Source organism: Bombus pascuorum, chromosome 7 (genome assembly GCF_905332965.1).
Source record: "Bombus pascuorum chromosome 7, iyBomPasc1.1, whole genome shotgun sequence".
Lineage (NCBI taxonomy): Eukaryota > Metazoa > Arthropoda > Insecta > Hymenoptera > Apidae > Bombus > Bombus pascuorum.
Window position 1 is genome coordinate 1,929,183 of NC_083494.1, and position 19,162 is coordinate 1,948,344.

A 19,162-nucleotide genomic window follows, 5' to 3' on the forward strand; every position below is an offset into this window, starting at 1 on the left:
AAGGTAACCGACAGACCTTCGATACAGTGATAAAAGTGAATGGAAAATTGGCCGGCCATAAACTAGCAGATGCAATATCCCACTGGATAGAGCTGCGACATGGAACGATATCGAATCAGACCCTCCGATACACGGGCGAACCATCGAATGGAAGAGAAGGAGAGAAGCACGAGGACATGGTCGTTTACGAACAGAGCTACGTTACGATACACCATGGAACCTCGGCGTATGTACCGACTACACATCCACCGACACTTCAATGCAAGTCTCGTTCCACTGAGAGACATCACAATCATACGGGTTAATCAATATCGACGAATTATTACGAACGGAGCAGGGGATTTGATTTCCCGGCGGTGGTTCGCTTGAGACGCGTGTACAAGCGGAAACGGATAACGCGCAAGTCTGGCGGAAAATAGAAAAAGATGTTAGTCGAGATGTGTACGATAATAAAGAGAAATATTTCAGTTAGGAAGATTTACAACGAAATATTTTGTATACAGCGACGGACGAAAGAAAGTTTATAAAATCAGACGTATAAAGGGACGAGATCATTTTGCAAAATGTAGTTACATCCGATAAGAGCAACGAATAAATATAACGTACGTATCTACATCGCAAGAGATATTATTGCACATTGTTGTAAGCAATACGATGAAAGATTTGTAGCACGAAAGTTACTAATATTCATAGCGTATCAGTTTTAAGCTTCCTTTTAACACTTTGACTGCCACACCGATATCACATGTTTCGCTCAGGACGTCACGGCAGTATTTTTATTATTCAAAGCATATAATGACAAAATAATAATAAATCGATCATGTGAGACAACATCCTTTCCCAATGGAGCGTTTATCTTATTGGTGGTCACGGGTGACCACCGTGGCGCCTTGCTAACAGTTGATAACGACGTATTATAACAAGGCTTCGTCTATTTCCACAAACCATTCGCATTCGTTATTTCGTCGCAAGCAAAACGTGCAGAATACATTGTTGAAACGTGTAGAAGATATTAGTAAACGGTATTTGCTCATTCTATATATAATAGTAAGGTATTTCACACTTCTAACTATTATATCAATATTCTATTTTATTATTTCACACTTCTAACTATTATATTTCACACTTCTAACTATTATAATATTTTATTTCACACTTCTAACTATTATAATATTTTATTTCACACTTCTAACTATTATGTCAATTATATGATTATATAGCAGCATTTGCGATTATTTTCTAAGCTGTGTTTATAATAATATTCGTAGATTACCCCTCAAAGATATGGATGCAAACACAGTGCACCGTTAGATGCAAGATTTGTTCTCATTTTTTTTATTGATGTTCTAATAAAAATGTTTAATCGTTCAATGGGGAACTTTTTATTTTAAGGTATCTTCTATTTATCGGTTATATTCAAAATGCCCTAACTGTCAATTTTCATACAATTTTCACAACTGTAAGAAGTTCAAGCGCTCCAATCACCAATGACCACGGTGGCGCCTTGATAACAGTTGATAATGACGTATTATAACAAGGCTTCGTTTATTTCCACAAACCATTCGCATTCGTTATTTCGTCGCAAGCAAAACGTGCAGAATACATTGTTGAAACGTGTAGAAGATATTGGTAAACGGTATTTGCTCATTCTATATATAATAGTAAGGTATTTCACACTTCTAACTATTATATCAATATTCTATTTTATTATTTCACACTTCTAACTATTATAATATTTTATTTCACACTTCTAACTATTATAATATTTTATTTCACACTTCTAACTATTATAATATTTTATTTCACACTTCTAACTATTATGTCAATTATATGATTATATAGCAGCATTTGCGATTATTTTCTAAGCTGTGTTTATAATAATATTCGTAGATTACTCCTCAAAGATATGGATGCAAACACAGTGCACCGTTAAATGCAAGATTTGTTCTCATTTTTTTTATTGATGTTCTAATAAAAATGTTAAATCGTTCAATGGGGAACTTTTTATTTCAAAGTATCTTCTATTTATCGGTTATATTCAAAATGCCCTAACTGTCAATTTTCATACAATTTTCACAACTGTAAGAAGTTCAAGCGCTCCAATCACCAATGACCACGGTGGCGCCTTGACAACAGTTGATAATGACGTATTATAACAAGGCTTCGTTTATTTCCACAAACCATTCGCATTCGTTATTTCGTCGCAAGCAAAACGTGCAGAATACATTGTTGAAACGTGTAGAAGATATTGTTAAACGGTATTTGCTCATTCTATATATAATAGTAAGGTATTTCACACTTCTAACTATTATATCAATATTCTATTTTATTATTTCACACTTCTAACTATTATATTTCACACTTCTAACTATTATGTCAATTATATGATTATATAGCAGCATTTGCGATTATTTTCTAAGCTGTGTTTATAATAATATTCGTAGATTACCCCTCAAAGATATGGATGCAAACACAGTGCACCGTTAGATGCAAGATTTGTTCTCATTTTTTTTATTGATGTTCTAATAAAAATGTTTAATCGTTCAATGGGGAACTTTTTATTTCAAAGTATCTTCTGTTTATCGGTTATATTCAAAATGCTCCAACTGTCAATTTTCATACAATTTTCACAACTGTAAGAAGTTCAAGAGCTTCCGTCACCAATGACCACCGTGGCGTCACAGGAGAAACCGTGGCCGGTCGTATATGCCCAGTCAAAGTGTTAACAGTCACTGTATGCACATTTATAGCAAAGACGGTGGGATTTGAGATTTTTAGATTCGCTAAATAGGAATTCGTAGGCACACAAGACAGTCGAAATACTAAATTCTTTCTTTTGAGGAGATTTTCATCTATTTCGACAGGAACTAGGATCATAACTGAATTATGTACTTTCGTGCATTTACTTGAAATTTGGAGACGCAAAAATTAGCAGAATGCCCGGAGCACGCGATAATTTATGGAATATGCAAATTTCTGTCTAGATTTCAGTTTTATTTAATTAAATTGACACAGAAATATGAATTCGTCTAAATATCCGCACTCTAATTACAACAATCTTCTTTCAGAATATCAAATCAGTGTTTCCCGATATAAATAATTGCAACGAGCGGTGAAATCACACCAATTAAAATGAATCTAATAAGTGTAAAGCTCAATTGGCTTACGATTAATTGAATAAAATCTACACAGATTCTTATTTACCTGAACGTCGAGAAATTCTAGTCACAAGAAGAGTAAGAAAAATGTAGACTCTTGAAAAATTCCAATTATCCCATCCATAATTTATAACGTTACGTGGAACGTTTTCATTCTTGAAACAAGTTGGTCGTTTTTGATTCGAAGCAAAATCGCCGATATCTTGACGTACAGTTTAGAAACAAAATTTGCTATGCTGATTACATTGGCATGCCCTGTAGGTTTGACATCGATTGCGAACCCGCAATTGCGAGATAGCGCGATCAGGGTGACTAATAAATGCAACCCAATTAACGCTCGACGCTTTCACAAACCTGACGAACCATAGCCCGCGGGTATTCAATTTTCAGTTAACGATTTATTATCCAATTATGTTAAAGCTTACGAATATACGTGCGCACACATATATGCGATAATATAATTTATAAATGTTAAGAGAAGAATCACCTGCTGATACGAACATGGTAATACGATAAGTAAAAACATAATTGCAAGCTTTATAAGAAAAACATCGCATATTTATGTTTTCCACGAGGGTGAAGGAATTAAAAAATACTTTTGTATCTTTAATTTTTTTTTTAATATTGCAAGTGCACTTAATATCGTCTACCAGAATTTCAAAAACAAAGAGACGTTATTTGTATTCCATGTACATAAAATACGTTCCTTTATACATGCTTAACTACAACCCCAATTCTGCCAATGCTTCTTTTCAAAATATTACGGGTGGCGATATTCGAAGCAATTCTCCTGCACGTTGACTTCTTACAACAAAGTATTCATTACGTTATATGATCCTTAGGATCCGTAATTAATTCCAAGGATAGGAAATTCTAAATTTTGTTAGCCCACTAAAAGTTCAAGCTTCTTTCTTATCAAAGGGGCGATACACTTGAGCGACAGTGTATAAAGTCATCGACTTGAAAAGTACCATCCTGTGAATCGTTTTGATCAAAATAAAGATTTTGTGATTTTGAGAAAACCGGATGATTTTCAATCGACAACGACACGTTGTGAGTGCAGCCTCTGACTATTATGATACATTGTTACCCAAAGAGTGGGAAATATTGACAATATTTATTTTTGTTACGAGTTGCTCGATTCGCGTAACGATCTTTTCTTCTAAAAGTATAATGACGTGCCTTTGTAAGAAACGTTTGCTCAATTTAACAAATAACACGCAGCCCCTTGTAATGTGCAATATTTTATACAATAGGAATAAAGCGTGGTCCCTTTGCCTCTAAATATCGAAGAAAGTCTAATTTCTATTTGAAAGTCCAATATCTCGACTCGGCCGAATAATTATCGCTTTCTCGCTCGTAAACTACGTTTTACTTTAGAATTGGCCTATTCTCGAACAATCGACAAACATACAGATCGAAAAATTTCATAGACACATAAAAAGATTCCGGAGATAATACACGTATAAATAAACGCGCATACTCAGCAGGAATAATACGCGAAAACGAAATGATCATGCTGAGAGAGAAACGAGCGTGGAAATGTTTATTATCGCGTATAGTTGGTACTGTATTCCCGAGTGAACGAAAAGTAGGTAAAATAGCTGATGATGCATCTGTGTCTGCATGCTTAGCTGCTGAACTATATTACATAAGTAGACGCAAAGCTTACGTTTTTAGTTAGCTTTACAAACCAGTGGTAATATCAAAGTGAATCTTTATTGCATATCAGGTCTGTAAGTATGAAACCGGAATTTGCCTATAGATGGCCCTAGCTGATAATGTAGTTAACACTAAACTGCGTCATTGATGCCAAAAGTCTTTGTTGACATCTCACAAACATTTTCGACTTACAACAATACAAGTTTCATACAACAGCATAGATTGTAATAGCGTTGAACATGTCGAATTTTGTGCCTGGAAACTACGATTTGCGGACAGCATTGATTTTCTGTTACCATTTGAAGAAAACTGCTGCGGAATCGCATTGAATGCTTGTCGAAGCTTACGGTGAGCATGCTCTTGGTAAATCACAGTGCTTTGAGTGGTTTAAAAAATTCAGAAGTGGCAATTTTGACGCGAGGAACGAAGGACGTGGAAGACCACCGAAAAAGTTTCAAGACAGTGAATTGCAAGCATCGTTGGGTGAGGATGACGCTCAAACGCAACAACAACTCGCTGATCAATTAAACGTGACACGAGAAGCCGTCTCCATACGTTTGAAAGCCACGGGAAAGATCCAGAAGGTGGGAAAATGGGTTCCACATGAACCGAATGAAAGACAGCAGGAAAACCGAAAAACCACTTGCGAAATGCTACTCGCCAGATACAGAAGAAAGTCATTTCTCCACCGAATTGTGACTGGCGATGAAAAGTGGAAATATTTTGAGAATCCTAAGCGTAAAAGATCATGGATAGCTCCAGGCGAACCACCGACATCGACTACAAGACGAAATCGCTATGGACGGAAGACAATGCTCTGTGTTTGGAGGGATCAGAAGGGTGTGATCTATTATGAGCAGTTAAAACCTGGCGAAACCGTTACTACTGAGCGCTACCGGCAACAAATGATCGATTTGAATCAAGCTTTGTAATGTATAGCTTGAAAATGTACAGCTAGCAATGGGCAATACTTCGAATAAAATATTTTTAATCATTTTCATACAATAAACATGTATATAAAAATTTCTATATAAAAATTCCGGTTTCATATTTACATACCTGGTATATATTTATGTAAATATACTGGCAACCTATTCATTTCGGAGTTTCCAATTAATCATCGCGCGTAAACGTTACCGCATTTTTGATCGTATATTTCGTACATTTTCGGCTGGGTCGTCTATGATGGATCGCGGTATCTGCCTCTGGAAGGCAGGCAGAGCGAGAAAATTTGTGTTTGAAAGTGAAAAAAAAGGTTCTCGAATTAGAAACACTGATGGTATATTTCGCCGAAACTTCGCGTTATTTTTCACGCATTATCTGCTAACCTGCATTTTTTATTCGTATATTTCAGTTTGACTTGTTATTTTAACTTGTGTGAACGAGTTCCAAAATTCGTGCACTACATTTCTAGTTTTAGTTGTACTAGTTTCCAGAGCGTAATATCAGTCTCTATAACTTGCTGATCAAATTTTAGCAATGCCTTTAGGGAAATCATAACTTTTCTACATTTTTGCGCATCTATCATTATATAATTGCTAGCAACAATATTTAGTGAAGAATGAATAAATATTAATAACTGTCACGGCCGTTCGCGCAGAGACACGATCGCGAGGAAACGCGTCAGCGAGAGGCGTAAATTCCCGCTACGATTTTGATAGTCGACGCCGCGAATCGGTCGTTCCCCTGTTTCGATTAGGATAACAGAGCTAGTTCAAATGATTGTAACACTGAATTAACAGGGTTGATACAAGCTTCTATTTTGAACAATATTTAAGATTATAATTAACGCGTTACAAATGATTTAACGATGATACGACTAGTTTATTATTATAATTGGACTCGACTTGACAGTATTTCTCGACGTATTCGTTTCACTAAACTCTCCGAAGCTCTCGAAGCATTCGGTTTGACTCCTCGTATGATACTGATTGCCCTTCGATATTTTCCTTTGTCTTCTCTTGGAGACGACCTCCAGCACGCTCTGGTCTCGCCACCGTTCGCGCCCATGATCACGTATGCCACCTTTTTCGTGTAGGTAAAATAACGAACCGAAGGCAAATCGATGCTTTTTAGAACTCGCTGCTTGACGACAACTATGCGTTTATCGCTACTTTGTGTATATCTCGACGGTCATGTAAGACGATTCGTCTGCGACACTGTAGTACCAAGGGAGGCGGTTAGGAACACGGCCTATAGTGAGCCTCGGGGCGTAACAATAACAATTTCGTTTTCAACATCTACCAAAGTGCGTTTCAAATTTTGTCATCGAAGCAAATTAATTTTAACGCATACGTATGCTTATAAAATTGTGTATGTAAATATTAAGATGGTGATTCGCCATAGACGAAAATATTTAACACGTGTTATCATAAAACTTAATTTTTATTTTATAGATTTTATTCGAAAGAGAATGTGGTATGAGGGAACCAGCGATGATTTGTCCTAGAACAGACACCAATGAAATCATTAACACATTCCTTCCCACGTCTCGTTTGAGGGATTTGATATTCAAGCTACGTGTTCCGCTAATGACGCACGTTGATGCATTCGTTAGGTCTTCAAGTGCATATTTTAAGTGTAATAAGTTTAATATGGAAAAACTACTGAAAATTCACCACAAGTTTAACAAATTTTGTCGTTATACTTGATTGTTACCAAGAAAATAGCTTGCAACGCTTTATACAGACTTCTTTATTTCTCTATTCGTATCAGCGAAAAAGCTAGTGTTCCAAGAAACTATTTATATGGAGTTGGCAACTACCACATTACCACCTAATGACAAAATCCTTAATCACTTAGTTGCCAAATCAAGAGAACGATCTTTTTCAGGTTTAGATTTTATGCGCGTTACATCGCACAAGTGTTAGAGAACGCTAATTTAGCGAGAAAGAGATTCTTAATTGGATAACGCAGAGATTATTTTCCTACGTGCGATAAATATAAAAATATCAAAATATGTTCACCTTGCGTAACATTGTATACACTTTGATTAGAATCTTTGATATACAATCGATATTTTGTTGTGAATTTATGTATGAAACAAGAGGAACGAAGATTATGAAGGACCCAAATTGAGTATGAAAATAACGTAAACAAACATCGGTGAAAAAGTATGGAAGGAACGAGCTATTAACCTTTAACTGGAGCTTTTAGGTAAAGAACTTAATTCACTGTATCTAAATGACTTAATAACTTAAGTGGAAGGCATTTGACACTGTAGGAATTGTTCGAATTTAATCTACCGTTACTTATTATTACAGCGAATCTCTATTATTTACAATCTTGCGCAGATAAAGATGTAGTAATTATATGATAATTACAATAATTGTATGTTTCCTTTCGATACTGAATAATCGTTGCTCGAAGCAAGAACTTTCATAAATAATTAAAAATACGGCAAGTAGATATCACCGAGTGCGATATAATTTTAAACGAATATGAAAAGTAATACGAAAGTATTTATTAAATTACAATGAATGTAAAATTAATGTTTTTGAAATTAAAATAAGAGTTCAAAGCTTGAGGGACTTATGGCATTTACTACGGGAGGAATAAAGAATGTTTAATTAGCATAAAATCCACTTTCTCATTAATTTTTTTCAACAATCTCTTAGCGTCGTCACTATCAACAAAATATCCTAGAAATAATTTATTTCCTCTTTCAACGAGAGTTATATGTCTTCCTTTCGTATTCGCATGAATAAATTATGAATCAATGTATGTACAGTTTAAAATATTTCTACGCTGTTCCATATATTCTGATATCTCATTGTTGTAAATCAATTACAATACTTTTTATGGCCGACTAAATCAAACTGATTAAGTATCCATAAAAGGTGGCACAAATTACGTTTTACATGAAAAATATTGACTTTAGAATCTAGGGCGATTAATTAATCTTTCATACCTCTTAGCGATTATATACTACAGGTAATTGAGCTCTCAGACTTTTTATTCCAAAAATTGAATCCCTATTTTTATGAAACTCGTTTCGTATTTTAAAGTCACTTTGATAATACGAATAGCAGAATATTGTAAGAAAGGTTATGGGAATTATTCTTCTTCGACAAAGTTTTCTTTAGAAAAAATACGCATTTGAAAGTCGATGGTTATGATTTGGCAAGCCAGTTGCATAAATCGTATCTTTCGTATCATGAAATAACACGCAAGAAGTAATTTAATATTTAGGGATCTGTCTTGGAAAATTCAACGTAAATAAAGCAAAAGTAGATAAAGAAAAGTAAAGAATGTTTGATTCACCTTTATTATTCTACACCCTATCCTTTGCTTCGTTGTCTACGTATAACGAAGAAAAGTGCAACAACTATCTCGAGTTACTCTTGCGCTTGTTTCGTTTGCAAAAGGAAGACAAATAATTATTATTTACAGAATAAAAAGACAAGATGACATCTCTTTCTATTTCGTACACTCTTCTGCTTTTCCTCCAAACATCTGCAAACTCGTCGTGAGTTTTATTTCATAAATACTAATTATATATTATATCGCAATTATAAAAGCAGAAAAACAAAAGGCTGCATCAAACACAGTTGCCTTTCGCCGGATATGCAAAAGTCAATCTCAAACTAACGGCTTAATCAATTGGTCGATGACATAACGCTGGACAGATTATTTGTTGAACAACAAACATTTTATTTCTCCCTGTGACTCGATCGAGGGACCAGTAGAGTGGCTCAGTGTAGGAAAAAAAGAACAGAATTTAGATTAGTTTTTTTTTTTTTTTTTTACCAAATACATACACCGATTCGACGTTAAATGGTTTGCGAACGTGTATTCGATTACGAGAATGATTTATTCCGTTGCACGAAGTCATAGCATGTATAAACGAGGATGTTGGCGCGTTCGAGTTAACGAAATAACCAGTCCCAGTAACCGAATGTGAATCAGAACGTTCATGACTGTCCATTAATGCAATTCGTTCTCCTTTCAAATAGCGACGCGGATAACGTGCCTAAACTATCGTTAATTAATTAATAAACAGTTGGCTATGGAAAATTACTTCGTTATTATCCCATACTCGCAGCAGAGATCGACGCAAATATCGTCACCAATGATGTTTATTTATCGCTAAAATTACCGATCGCACAAATGCAAAACTTGTATCAAGGAATTTAAAGTTTGAAGAGATAGGGCAATGTTTACGATGAAATAAGAGATGCAAGTTCCTTATTCGTAAATTTTACGAAAACATTTAAACGCGTAAAAATGCAGCGTGAATGTATGAAATTCCAATAAAAAATTAGGAATTAGTCGTTTTCACCAGTCAGTAGTTCTAGTGTTTTAACAAAGTATTGAAAAAAATATACAGGTCAAACCTTACGCGTGTCTACTTGCTGAAAGAGCAAGCCAATGTGTAACAGACGCGACTAAATAAAGTCAATGGAACACATCGTCACATTTCGCTAAGAATATTAATGGGAAGAAAGTTGTACCAAATCGACGATAATCCTAAAATACGTCGAAGTGATACGGATTGCAAATTTATGCTGAAATGTATCGAGCTTCTTCAAGTTCTGTTGGTTAAAATTTGTCGCTAAATTTGACCTAATATCTACTTTTCTTTTATTAATAGAAACCTCAATGAAAGTTTCTATAGCGTAAGTGCGTAAGCGTGCAGAAGCTATTTATCTTTTGAAATTGCTCAAATATTGCACTTAATCTAATCCAATATCTATCTCTTAAAAATGATTAAAACTCTTCATTTAATCTAACCCAGTGCCTATATTTTGAAGTTGTTAACATTTTTCGTTTAATCTAATCTGATATTTATCTCGTGAAATTGTTAACATTTTTCATTTAATCTAATGTAACATAGAACTACGTCAAATATATAAGAAAGAAAAAAAGAAGAACAGAGTCAATGGAACACATGCAATATACATATAGCGAACCTCGTACTGTTCTTACATATAGGCTACTACACATACGGGGTCGCGTAACGGAGTTATGGGGTCGTGAAAATTTTCGCAATCGCCACACACCAGCGAAATAAAAAATGTTAATCGTCTATCATTAAAGCATCGTAAAGAATTCACCGAGTTGTTAATCGACATACGTATGAAACACCAGCTTTTTAAAGAATCGTTTACACGACTTTTTTCTTGCAATCAGCACACAATTTCTAGCAATAATTTCTAAAATAGTCTTTCAACACGTTATGGCATCTCATACCACGTATCTATTGTAAATCAACGTTCTCACCATTGACGATTGTAAAATCAAAATATTGAGTAACTTTGAAAAACGTTGGAGATGTACTGTTACGTCAAATACTTAGACAAGATTTAATTCTTAATGCAAACATAAACGCTATAATGGATAACAATAAAATAAACGAACACGTCTATCTCATCGGTACGCCCTTTGACTTTGACTGGTAATTAATAATAGACTTAATTAGAATTAATAGAATTAATAAAAGACTTTAAACTGGTAATTAATAATAAAATTGTAAATATAACAAAGAATTGTTCAAATTCAACTTCTTTCGCTTATCACTGGTTCAGGTTTTCTTTGTATTTTTATTTCATGTACCTGTTTATGTACATAACTAGAGTCACGTACAATTGTCTCCGGCAAAATGGCCTAGCGAGTAGATAAAGTTTAAGAAACGCACTGTGCGGTTATCGATCGAAATAGGGTACACACCTGGGCGACGAGTCCTCCAAGGCAAGAAATGACAGGCTCTAAGGATACAGACCCATTAACACCGAGACACGAGCACGCGGGGTCGTTAAACTGCTCGGTAGCTATTGCACGCTCATCTGCTCGTGATTACGGAATCCTCGAACCAGAAGAAACGAGCGTGGTAGCGTTTCTCGAAGCTAAGCACTAGTGACTTACCTGCAACAAGAAAAAGAGGAAGTTAGATCGAGCGCGTTGAAATTATGTATCTCGCGAGTAACGGGCGATTCACAATAGCGATCACGTCAAGTCAGGCACCGGCGAAAATCGCTTACACGTAATTCAACGAGAACATTGAGAGACGACTCGCGTTAGCGATCACGGTACGGTCAGATCACGACCAGTCAGGCACCGGTGAAAATTGCTTGCACGTAATCGATTGAGAGCATTCAGCGACGATTAACACCAGCGATCGTCACGTTAAGTCAGGCACAGGTGAAAATCACTTACACCTGGTCTAGTGAGAGCATTCAGCCACGATTCACACTGGCGATCACAGTACAATCAGATTACGTTTAGTCAGACACCGGTGAAAATTGCTTAAACGTAATCCAATGAGAGCATTCGGCAACGATTAGCACCAGCAATGATCGCGTCAAGTCAGGCATAGGTGAAAATTGCTTATACGTGGTCCAATGAGAGCATTCAGGCTGGATTCACATTGGCGATTATATAATCGAACGAGAGCATTCAGAGACGATTAATACTAACGATCATCGCGTCAAGTCAGGCAGGTGCAATGTGAGCATTCACGGTAAGCGGATCAGTCGAGTCAAATGAAAATCTCTGGACCGGTGGCTGACTTGATGTGATCTGAGATGATCGCTAGTCCGAATCCAGCTTCGCAATAAGCGAATCGAGTTCGATCGAGTCAAGTGAAAATCTGTCGACGACAGTGTTTTCACACGTGTCTATATTTTCCTTGTCTTTCATACGATAAGTTTTACAAAGATTAAAGTTGAAATAAGCATTTTTTGACCCAAGTAGCTTAATATATTTTTTTTCAGGAATTAAAAAATGCATCGAATGGCGTATACAAAAAATGTGCAGTTTAATATTTAACGTCACACTGGCATTGAAATCTCTTTACGTTCGAATGTAGAATAATCAAAGTATCTTATTAAGTTCCCCCCGTGAAGTCCAACAAATTTCAGATGGAACATTCCTTTGTATTTGTGATACAGAAATAGTCACGAGTGTACGTTTCAAACGGATATACTGTATGCGTTTGCTATGAATTAGCGTGAAAATTGAAATGAATTGAAATGAATTGAAAATGAATTAGCGGATATCCGAAAAGTGTCTTTCTTCTACAGACACATGTTTTGCAACGACGCATCTTTATACAAACATGAAACCTAATCTGTAATACGTAGTTCGATAAAATAATAAAAAAGCGAAACATGTGCGTCCATTATTTCCTTATAAAGCGAAAGAAACTTTTCGGACGACCTAATACTAAACATGATTCAAATGTATATGTCGACACGAATACGCAGCGAACGTGTTAACTCTAGAACTACCACACCAGTCAAATTGTCTGGTTTTACAATTTTATTTTCAAATTCCTACTTCGTGTTATATTTCTTCCGCAATGATGTAATGACTTTCGCGACGAACACTAAAAGAATAGTATAATGAATTTTATTTTCTTCTTCATGTATTCAAACTGAAAATTTCCAAATTCAGCAATAGACACAGCACAAGAGTTAACAACCACCAAAACTCTCTAATTACTCAACTACTCGACACGTCGGAACAGTTCCGCAGGCTAAAAAGACATTACACCTTAGACCTAAGCACTAGATTCAAGTAGAATCAAACATACTATAAACAACTATTAATCATGTCATAGTACCACGTCAGACAAATTTATTTAAAATTCTCTAACGAGAATTGATTGTAAAATAAACGCAAATAAAAAAAAAGATTCCAATCGAAAACCTTAAGATCCCTAACAGATGCACCTTGGTACGTCACCGACGAAACGATACATCACGACCTCAAGATATCCATAGTCAAAGAAGAATTATCCAAATTCAGCAATGAACACAGCACAAGAGTTAACAATCACCAAAACTCTCTAATTACTCAACTACTCGACACGTCGGAACAGTTCCGCAGGCTAAAAAGACATTACACCTTAGACCTAAGCACTAGATTCAAGTAGAATCAAACATACTATAAACAACTATTAATCATGTCATAGTACCACGTCAGACAAATTTACTTAAAATTCTCTAACGAGAATTGATTGTAAAATAAACGCAAATAAAAAAAAAACTGAATATAATTTTGTATCAAGGTTACTTATACCAATACCAGCCAAAATGACGGGTACTTGTCAAGGTGTAAAAGGGTCCTGCAATTTGTTTATCGAACTCCAATTAACCAGTTTCCTCGTTTTGTACAACTTGCCACACGTTTTTAAAATTTTTACCGCGTATCATTCTATACGACGATATCAGTTATCAGGAAAATTCCGGATCGATCGCTAGATCTCTAGATGCTAACACTAGGAATACCACATCAGTTAAAACGACTGGTTGTACAATTTTATAAATGTGCCAACCCTCGTTTAGGGATCATTATCCTAGATGGATTAATAATACCAAAAATGTACTACGTAACATGGAATTGCTTCCGTAAGAAAGTAATAAATCAATAAATATAAAAATATTCTATCATTACGTATTTTTTAAATACCAATAATTTTCACTGGTTTTGGTAGAAATAGCTTCGTGTTAGCTATCGGTAGTTCTAGTGTTAAATATTGTGAAAACGCGGATTTTATGCTGGGAATAGTAAATAATTAGGACAGGCGATTAAATTTTTTAAGTCGCCATTGTTACGTTTCGTGGTATAATTACGTGGAAATTATTCGAGGTTCGTGCACACGTTCCCGTAGAAAGTTCAAACTTTACAGAAGCGAATTCGTCGTCGGTTACGTAAATCTCAAAGCCACGAATAGGAAATATATCGAGGAAGAAAAGAATGGAAAACCGGTTGGTAAATGTAGTTCTGTTTTATTCGCCTCTTATGGGTTATTAATCGCACCTACGGCAATTTCCACCATACATGTTTGCAGACTAATAGTCTCGCAACGTTGTATAATAGTCGAAACTTGTTATATAAGAGTTCGCTCTCAAGGGAAGTACCATAAATTTGTGTAACGGATACGCGAAAGAAGCGAACAAGCAATGCGTTTCTAAGTGGTTGTAATTACAAACTTTTTTTAAACTTTTTCCTTTTTTCAAACTTCGCGCAGATGCAAATTTCGAAAACTTTCTTTGCATACACTTCGCTACGGCGAACCGTAACTTGTGCTACGAGTGGGATAAAAGAGACTCCATGGCTCATAGTAACATGAAAATCAAAAACGTGATTACGTTGAAAGCTTCGTCTTCAGGAAGGATACATTAAAAATTCCATACATTTATTTATTTATCGAGATAACTTGTAAAACTAAACGTTATACAAGTTACGTTGCAAGTCGAAGTACGAATCGCGCATTATTTTCTTGCATCGTTGAGCTACAACTTTTCCAGAATAAATAAACTTAAACAGAAGATTTTGAAAGAAAACTAGAAGGGAAACCTGGTTCCAGCAGTTCTTTAATTTATTTAGTTGAATTTTCTGCTCGTTACAAACAGTAACTTCTTTTTTACCTTCTAAAATATCAAACTTACCTATTAATTCATTTTAACACTTGATGGTAAACATTTTTAAAATGTTGGGCAGTAATACGGCCACGGACAATATCTCAGCTAAAGTAATAAATTAAATTGAAAATTAAAATAGATCATTTGTTAGGCATTTTCATTCTGTTCATCCCTAAACTTTAAAAACGAATTAACAGCTAAGTACGTAATATTAATAGAGAATGAGCCTTGACACGTTATATTCCGTGCAAAATCGTCCACAGCAGCGCTTTTTAATCTTCTATTTATCACAGACTTGTTCAAACAATTTTTTGCCGTCAACTAAAAATTTAAATCCTTGATATAACAAATATGTACATTTAAAACATTCATCAACTGCTCATCCACGATCTTTTTGGAGTGAAGAGATTCATTATACATAAACAAATACACATACTAAATATGTTTCATTCGCAGGGTACAGTAATAACTTGCGTGTGCGAAGAATTTCATTTTATTCATAGTGAAATCGTAACGTCATTCACCAGTCAGGTTCACGAGTATTCGACAATTTGTTAGCTCTTCCTCTCATCATTTTCGATTCTCTTATTTTGAGCCCATTGTAGCACAATTTACGATGCGAAATGTACTCACTAAAGTACGAGGGCTAACTAAAGTACGAACTTGCAACTTAAGCTGAGCTCAAATTACGATTGCCTTCCTATATTCCGTATTTATCAAGTGTTGAAATGAATTAATAGGTGAGTCTGATATTTTCTGCTTGTAACGAGCAGAGAATTAAACTAAATTAAACTATATTCTACGTGTTTTGCTTCTGTCGAAGCTTCCGTTTAGCACAAAGTGTGTAACTAGAAGCAAAGCCGCGAGATAAACGGAAATAAAGAATATAATCGTATATTAGGTGGTCCGAAAAGTTTCTTTCGTTTTATAAGGAAATAATGGATGCACAACATTTTTTTCCGTTTTATATTATTTTATCAAATTGCGTATGATCCATTTTGTTCTATCGAAATGAAGATCACAACGTTCGACAGATCGTTGTAAGACACGTGTCTATAGAAGAAAGACACCTTTCGGACAACCTAATACATAGGATAGCAATTTCAGGTTTAGCCACTGTGGAAATTCCTAACGGCGTTTATAAAGTGGCGGTAATCGAAGAATTCGACGTTTCGTGCAGGCTACGGGAGTAAAACGAATCAATTAAAACGATAGGAAGTTGGGAAGGAAGAGGAGCTTAATCAAGTTGTCAAGGCAGGCGCAGGATGAAGTAGAGACGATAGATCTGGTCTCGACAACGCTCACACGTGCCATCAGGAAGGAAATTCGTTGTTCTCGGCGAGAACCGTTCGCGCGGAAAATCGTAGCGGAGAAACCGAAGCGAGAAAGATAGCGAAGAGAGAGAAGAAAAGAGAGGAAGAGACAGAGGGGTAGGGTCGAAGGGGTGAAGTTGAGAGTGCGCTCGGGACCTTACGGTGCGTTGGTAGATCGCGGTAGCGCGATACGGGCTATTAAGTGTATGCAAAGCAGAGTTAATTTCATTGAACTTTCCGGTGGCTCGGGCGCACAAAGTTTTCCCTCGCAGCCATGAAATGCGGGGGTTTAAACGGCCATCAGGAGAATACATAATGAGGATGAGAAAACTATACTCGGCACAGTGACTACGAAGTGAAATACCTGACGGTGCGGCGTCGCCGTGCTTAACTTGTTGGATACAGGTCTGGCGCCTCCAGTTGACGCAAGTTACTGTATTACGTTGTATTACAGGGAGGTGTTGGCGTGAATGACAGGCTTCCGTGTCACTCTTTCATCTCACGCTACGGTCCTAGCGCACAAAATAATCTTTAACCGTAAGAATTTGCTAATTAAGCGGCCGACCTATTGCTACACGGTGAAAGTGCTTATTCGGCTGTATTTTCTCTCTCTCTCTCTGTTTTATACAGAGTACTCATGGCTGACGATAAATTTATTCTTCGCTTATCGCAACGCAGACAGTCTCGGAAAATTGGTTACTCGAAGAAAACAGTTTCGAGCAAGGTTTCTCGTAAAAGTGTTTGTTTCGCGTAGAAATATGTTTGAGCCATTAAGATCCGAGTGAGAGTTTATCACGAGATTGCGAATGCTGGCGTATTTGGGGGAAATTTAAGGCCATACACATCGACAGAATCCATATAACGAGCAAAAATATTTAATAGAGATACGGAGCACACTTTATAGTATATATATACATGGTATATGGTTATTACAATCGTAGATAATGTTATCAATGGGCTATTGTTATCGTAATCAGTCGTGATAATTACACTTGGGAACAAACGATAAGAAATAAGAATTCGATCGAAACGAAAAGCATTACGACTATGAGGATCACATTCGGAAACTAATAATTTCAAACGACAGAAAATACTGGATAAGTTTTTCAAATAAATTTTATGTTGTTTTCAAAAATAATTTATAGCATATATATATTAATGTATATAAATGTTTATGAAAAATGTAGCACAAATGTGTAACGTTTTGGCAAGTGTACAATTTGCTGTAAATATACTGGCAGATAAAATGTCAGGTAAAATAGAGGAACGAAACTGATAATGAATATTGTTTGTATTATTGACGAATTAATCGTAATTAATTAGTGCAAACGTAATACCGTATGCATAGCAAATTAGTGAATCGGTCTTACACGTAGAGTACAGAATCACAACGCAAAGAATCATTCAAATAGTTTTACAATCTTATCTTTCTATGCATAATATACATTATGCTTATGATTTCACTGTAGATTTAATTACAAAATTGTTGACAAAATTGTTGAGGTTGATTGATAGAAAAACGAGTGGATGAATTTGTAATAGAAAAATATATTGAAATAAGTATGAGTATAATTATATAAGTATAAATTCAGGTATAGTGTGTGCTGATCCAGATCCTCACTCTTACAGTGTTACAATGCAATAGAAGAAGACCATGATAGGAGCATGTTCATATATTTATAGCAAAGGATATTACCAAAAAATTAATCTTGTAGCTCTAGCTGAAGGCTACAAGAAACAGCAATAGAAATCTACTTATAGTTCTTTTGTTTCTAGACCTTGTAACCCAAAACAAAATTATATTCGAGGGCACAATAATATAGACCTCTCCTTAGAATTCTTTTGTTTACTGAATTCTATTCTCTTCGTAACAGCGATTCCAGGTCGCGGATATACAAAAGTAAAGATTTTTTTTATTTGGAAGTAGTTTACAATCAATTCTCATTAAGAATTATAAGTAAAATATTCTGGCGTGGTATTATAACGTGAATAATAAATGATCATCGTATATTTGGTTCTAGCTGAATCTAATGTTTAAGTCTAGAGGGTAATGTCTTTTTAACCTGCGGATCTGATCCGTCCTGTCAAGTAATTGAGTAATTAGTGGGTTTTGGTGGTTGTTAATTCTTATGTTATATCTATTACCGAATTTGGATATTTCTTTTTTATTGCTATTATTATTTTTTCATTGGTAACATACCAAGGTGCATCTATTAACATGTTCGTCGCCCAGCGTGATTCGGGTAAGTTTCCTGCGGGGCCCAAATCTGACCGCCGGTACGCAGAACGTAAATAGAGCGACAAGCAGGAATTCATCGTTTATCGCCTTCGATTCATTATAAAGAAAAGATTATTCATTTCTGAAATGGAGAAAGCGATAAGCCATCCAGCCAGAGTATTCCGAGGGATCTCATGGCAGATATCTCAGATCTTTCATTTAGTCGAGAAGCATACTTGTGAGACGTACATCGGTGATTTTTTCCTCCTCAAAATGTTCAGTAAACAGCGTGAAAATATATTTGAAAGTGAGGAGAGTAGCGATGACGGAGTCTAACTATTTTTCAAAGTGCCCAAAGTCACCCCAAATGTGTTTGGAATGTTTTAACGAATACCATACGATATAGGATAATGTAATATATTATGCAGAATATAAATTAATAAA

The 19,162-nt window shown here is 35.6% G+C and overlaps 1 protein-coding gene across 3 annotated transcripts in view; it reads right to left on the minus strand.

Moving 5' to 3' along the window:
- LOC132909026 (CCR4-NOT transcription complex subunit 6-like) overlaps positions 1 to 19,162 on the minus strand; it is a 464,578-nt gene that overhangs the window by 372,830 nt on the left and 72,586 nt on the right. Inside the window, exon 4 of one of the 3 annotated variants that reach the window (XM_060963617.1) lies at positions 11,488 to 11,684. The exons of the other annotated variants lie outside the window; for them this stretch is intronic. Within the exon in view, the coding sequence (XP_060819600.1) occupies positions 11,602 to 11,684 (83 nt within the window). The 3' untranslated portion in view covers positions 11,488 to 11,601. Of the gene's footprint in view, positions 1 to 11,487; positions 11,685 to 19,162 lie in introns of those variants that run through there. 3 annotated transcript variants of the gene reach the window in all.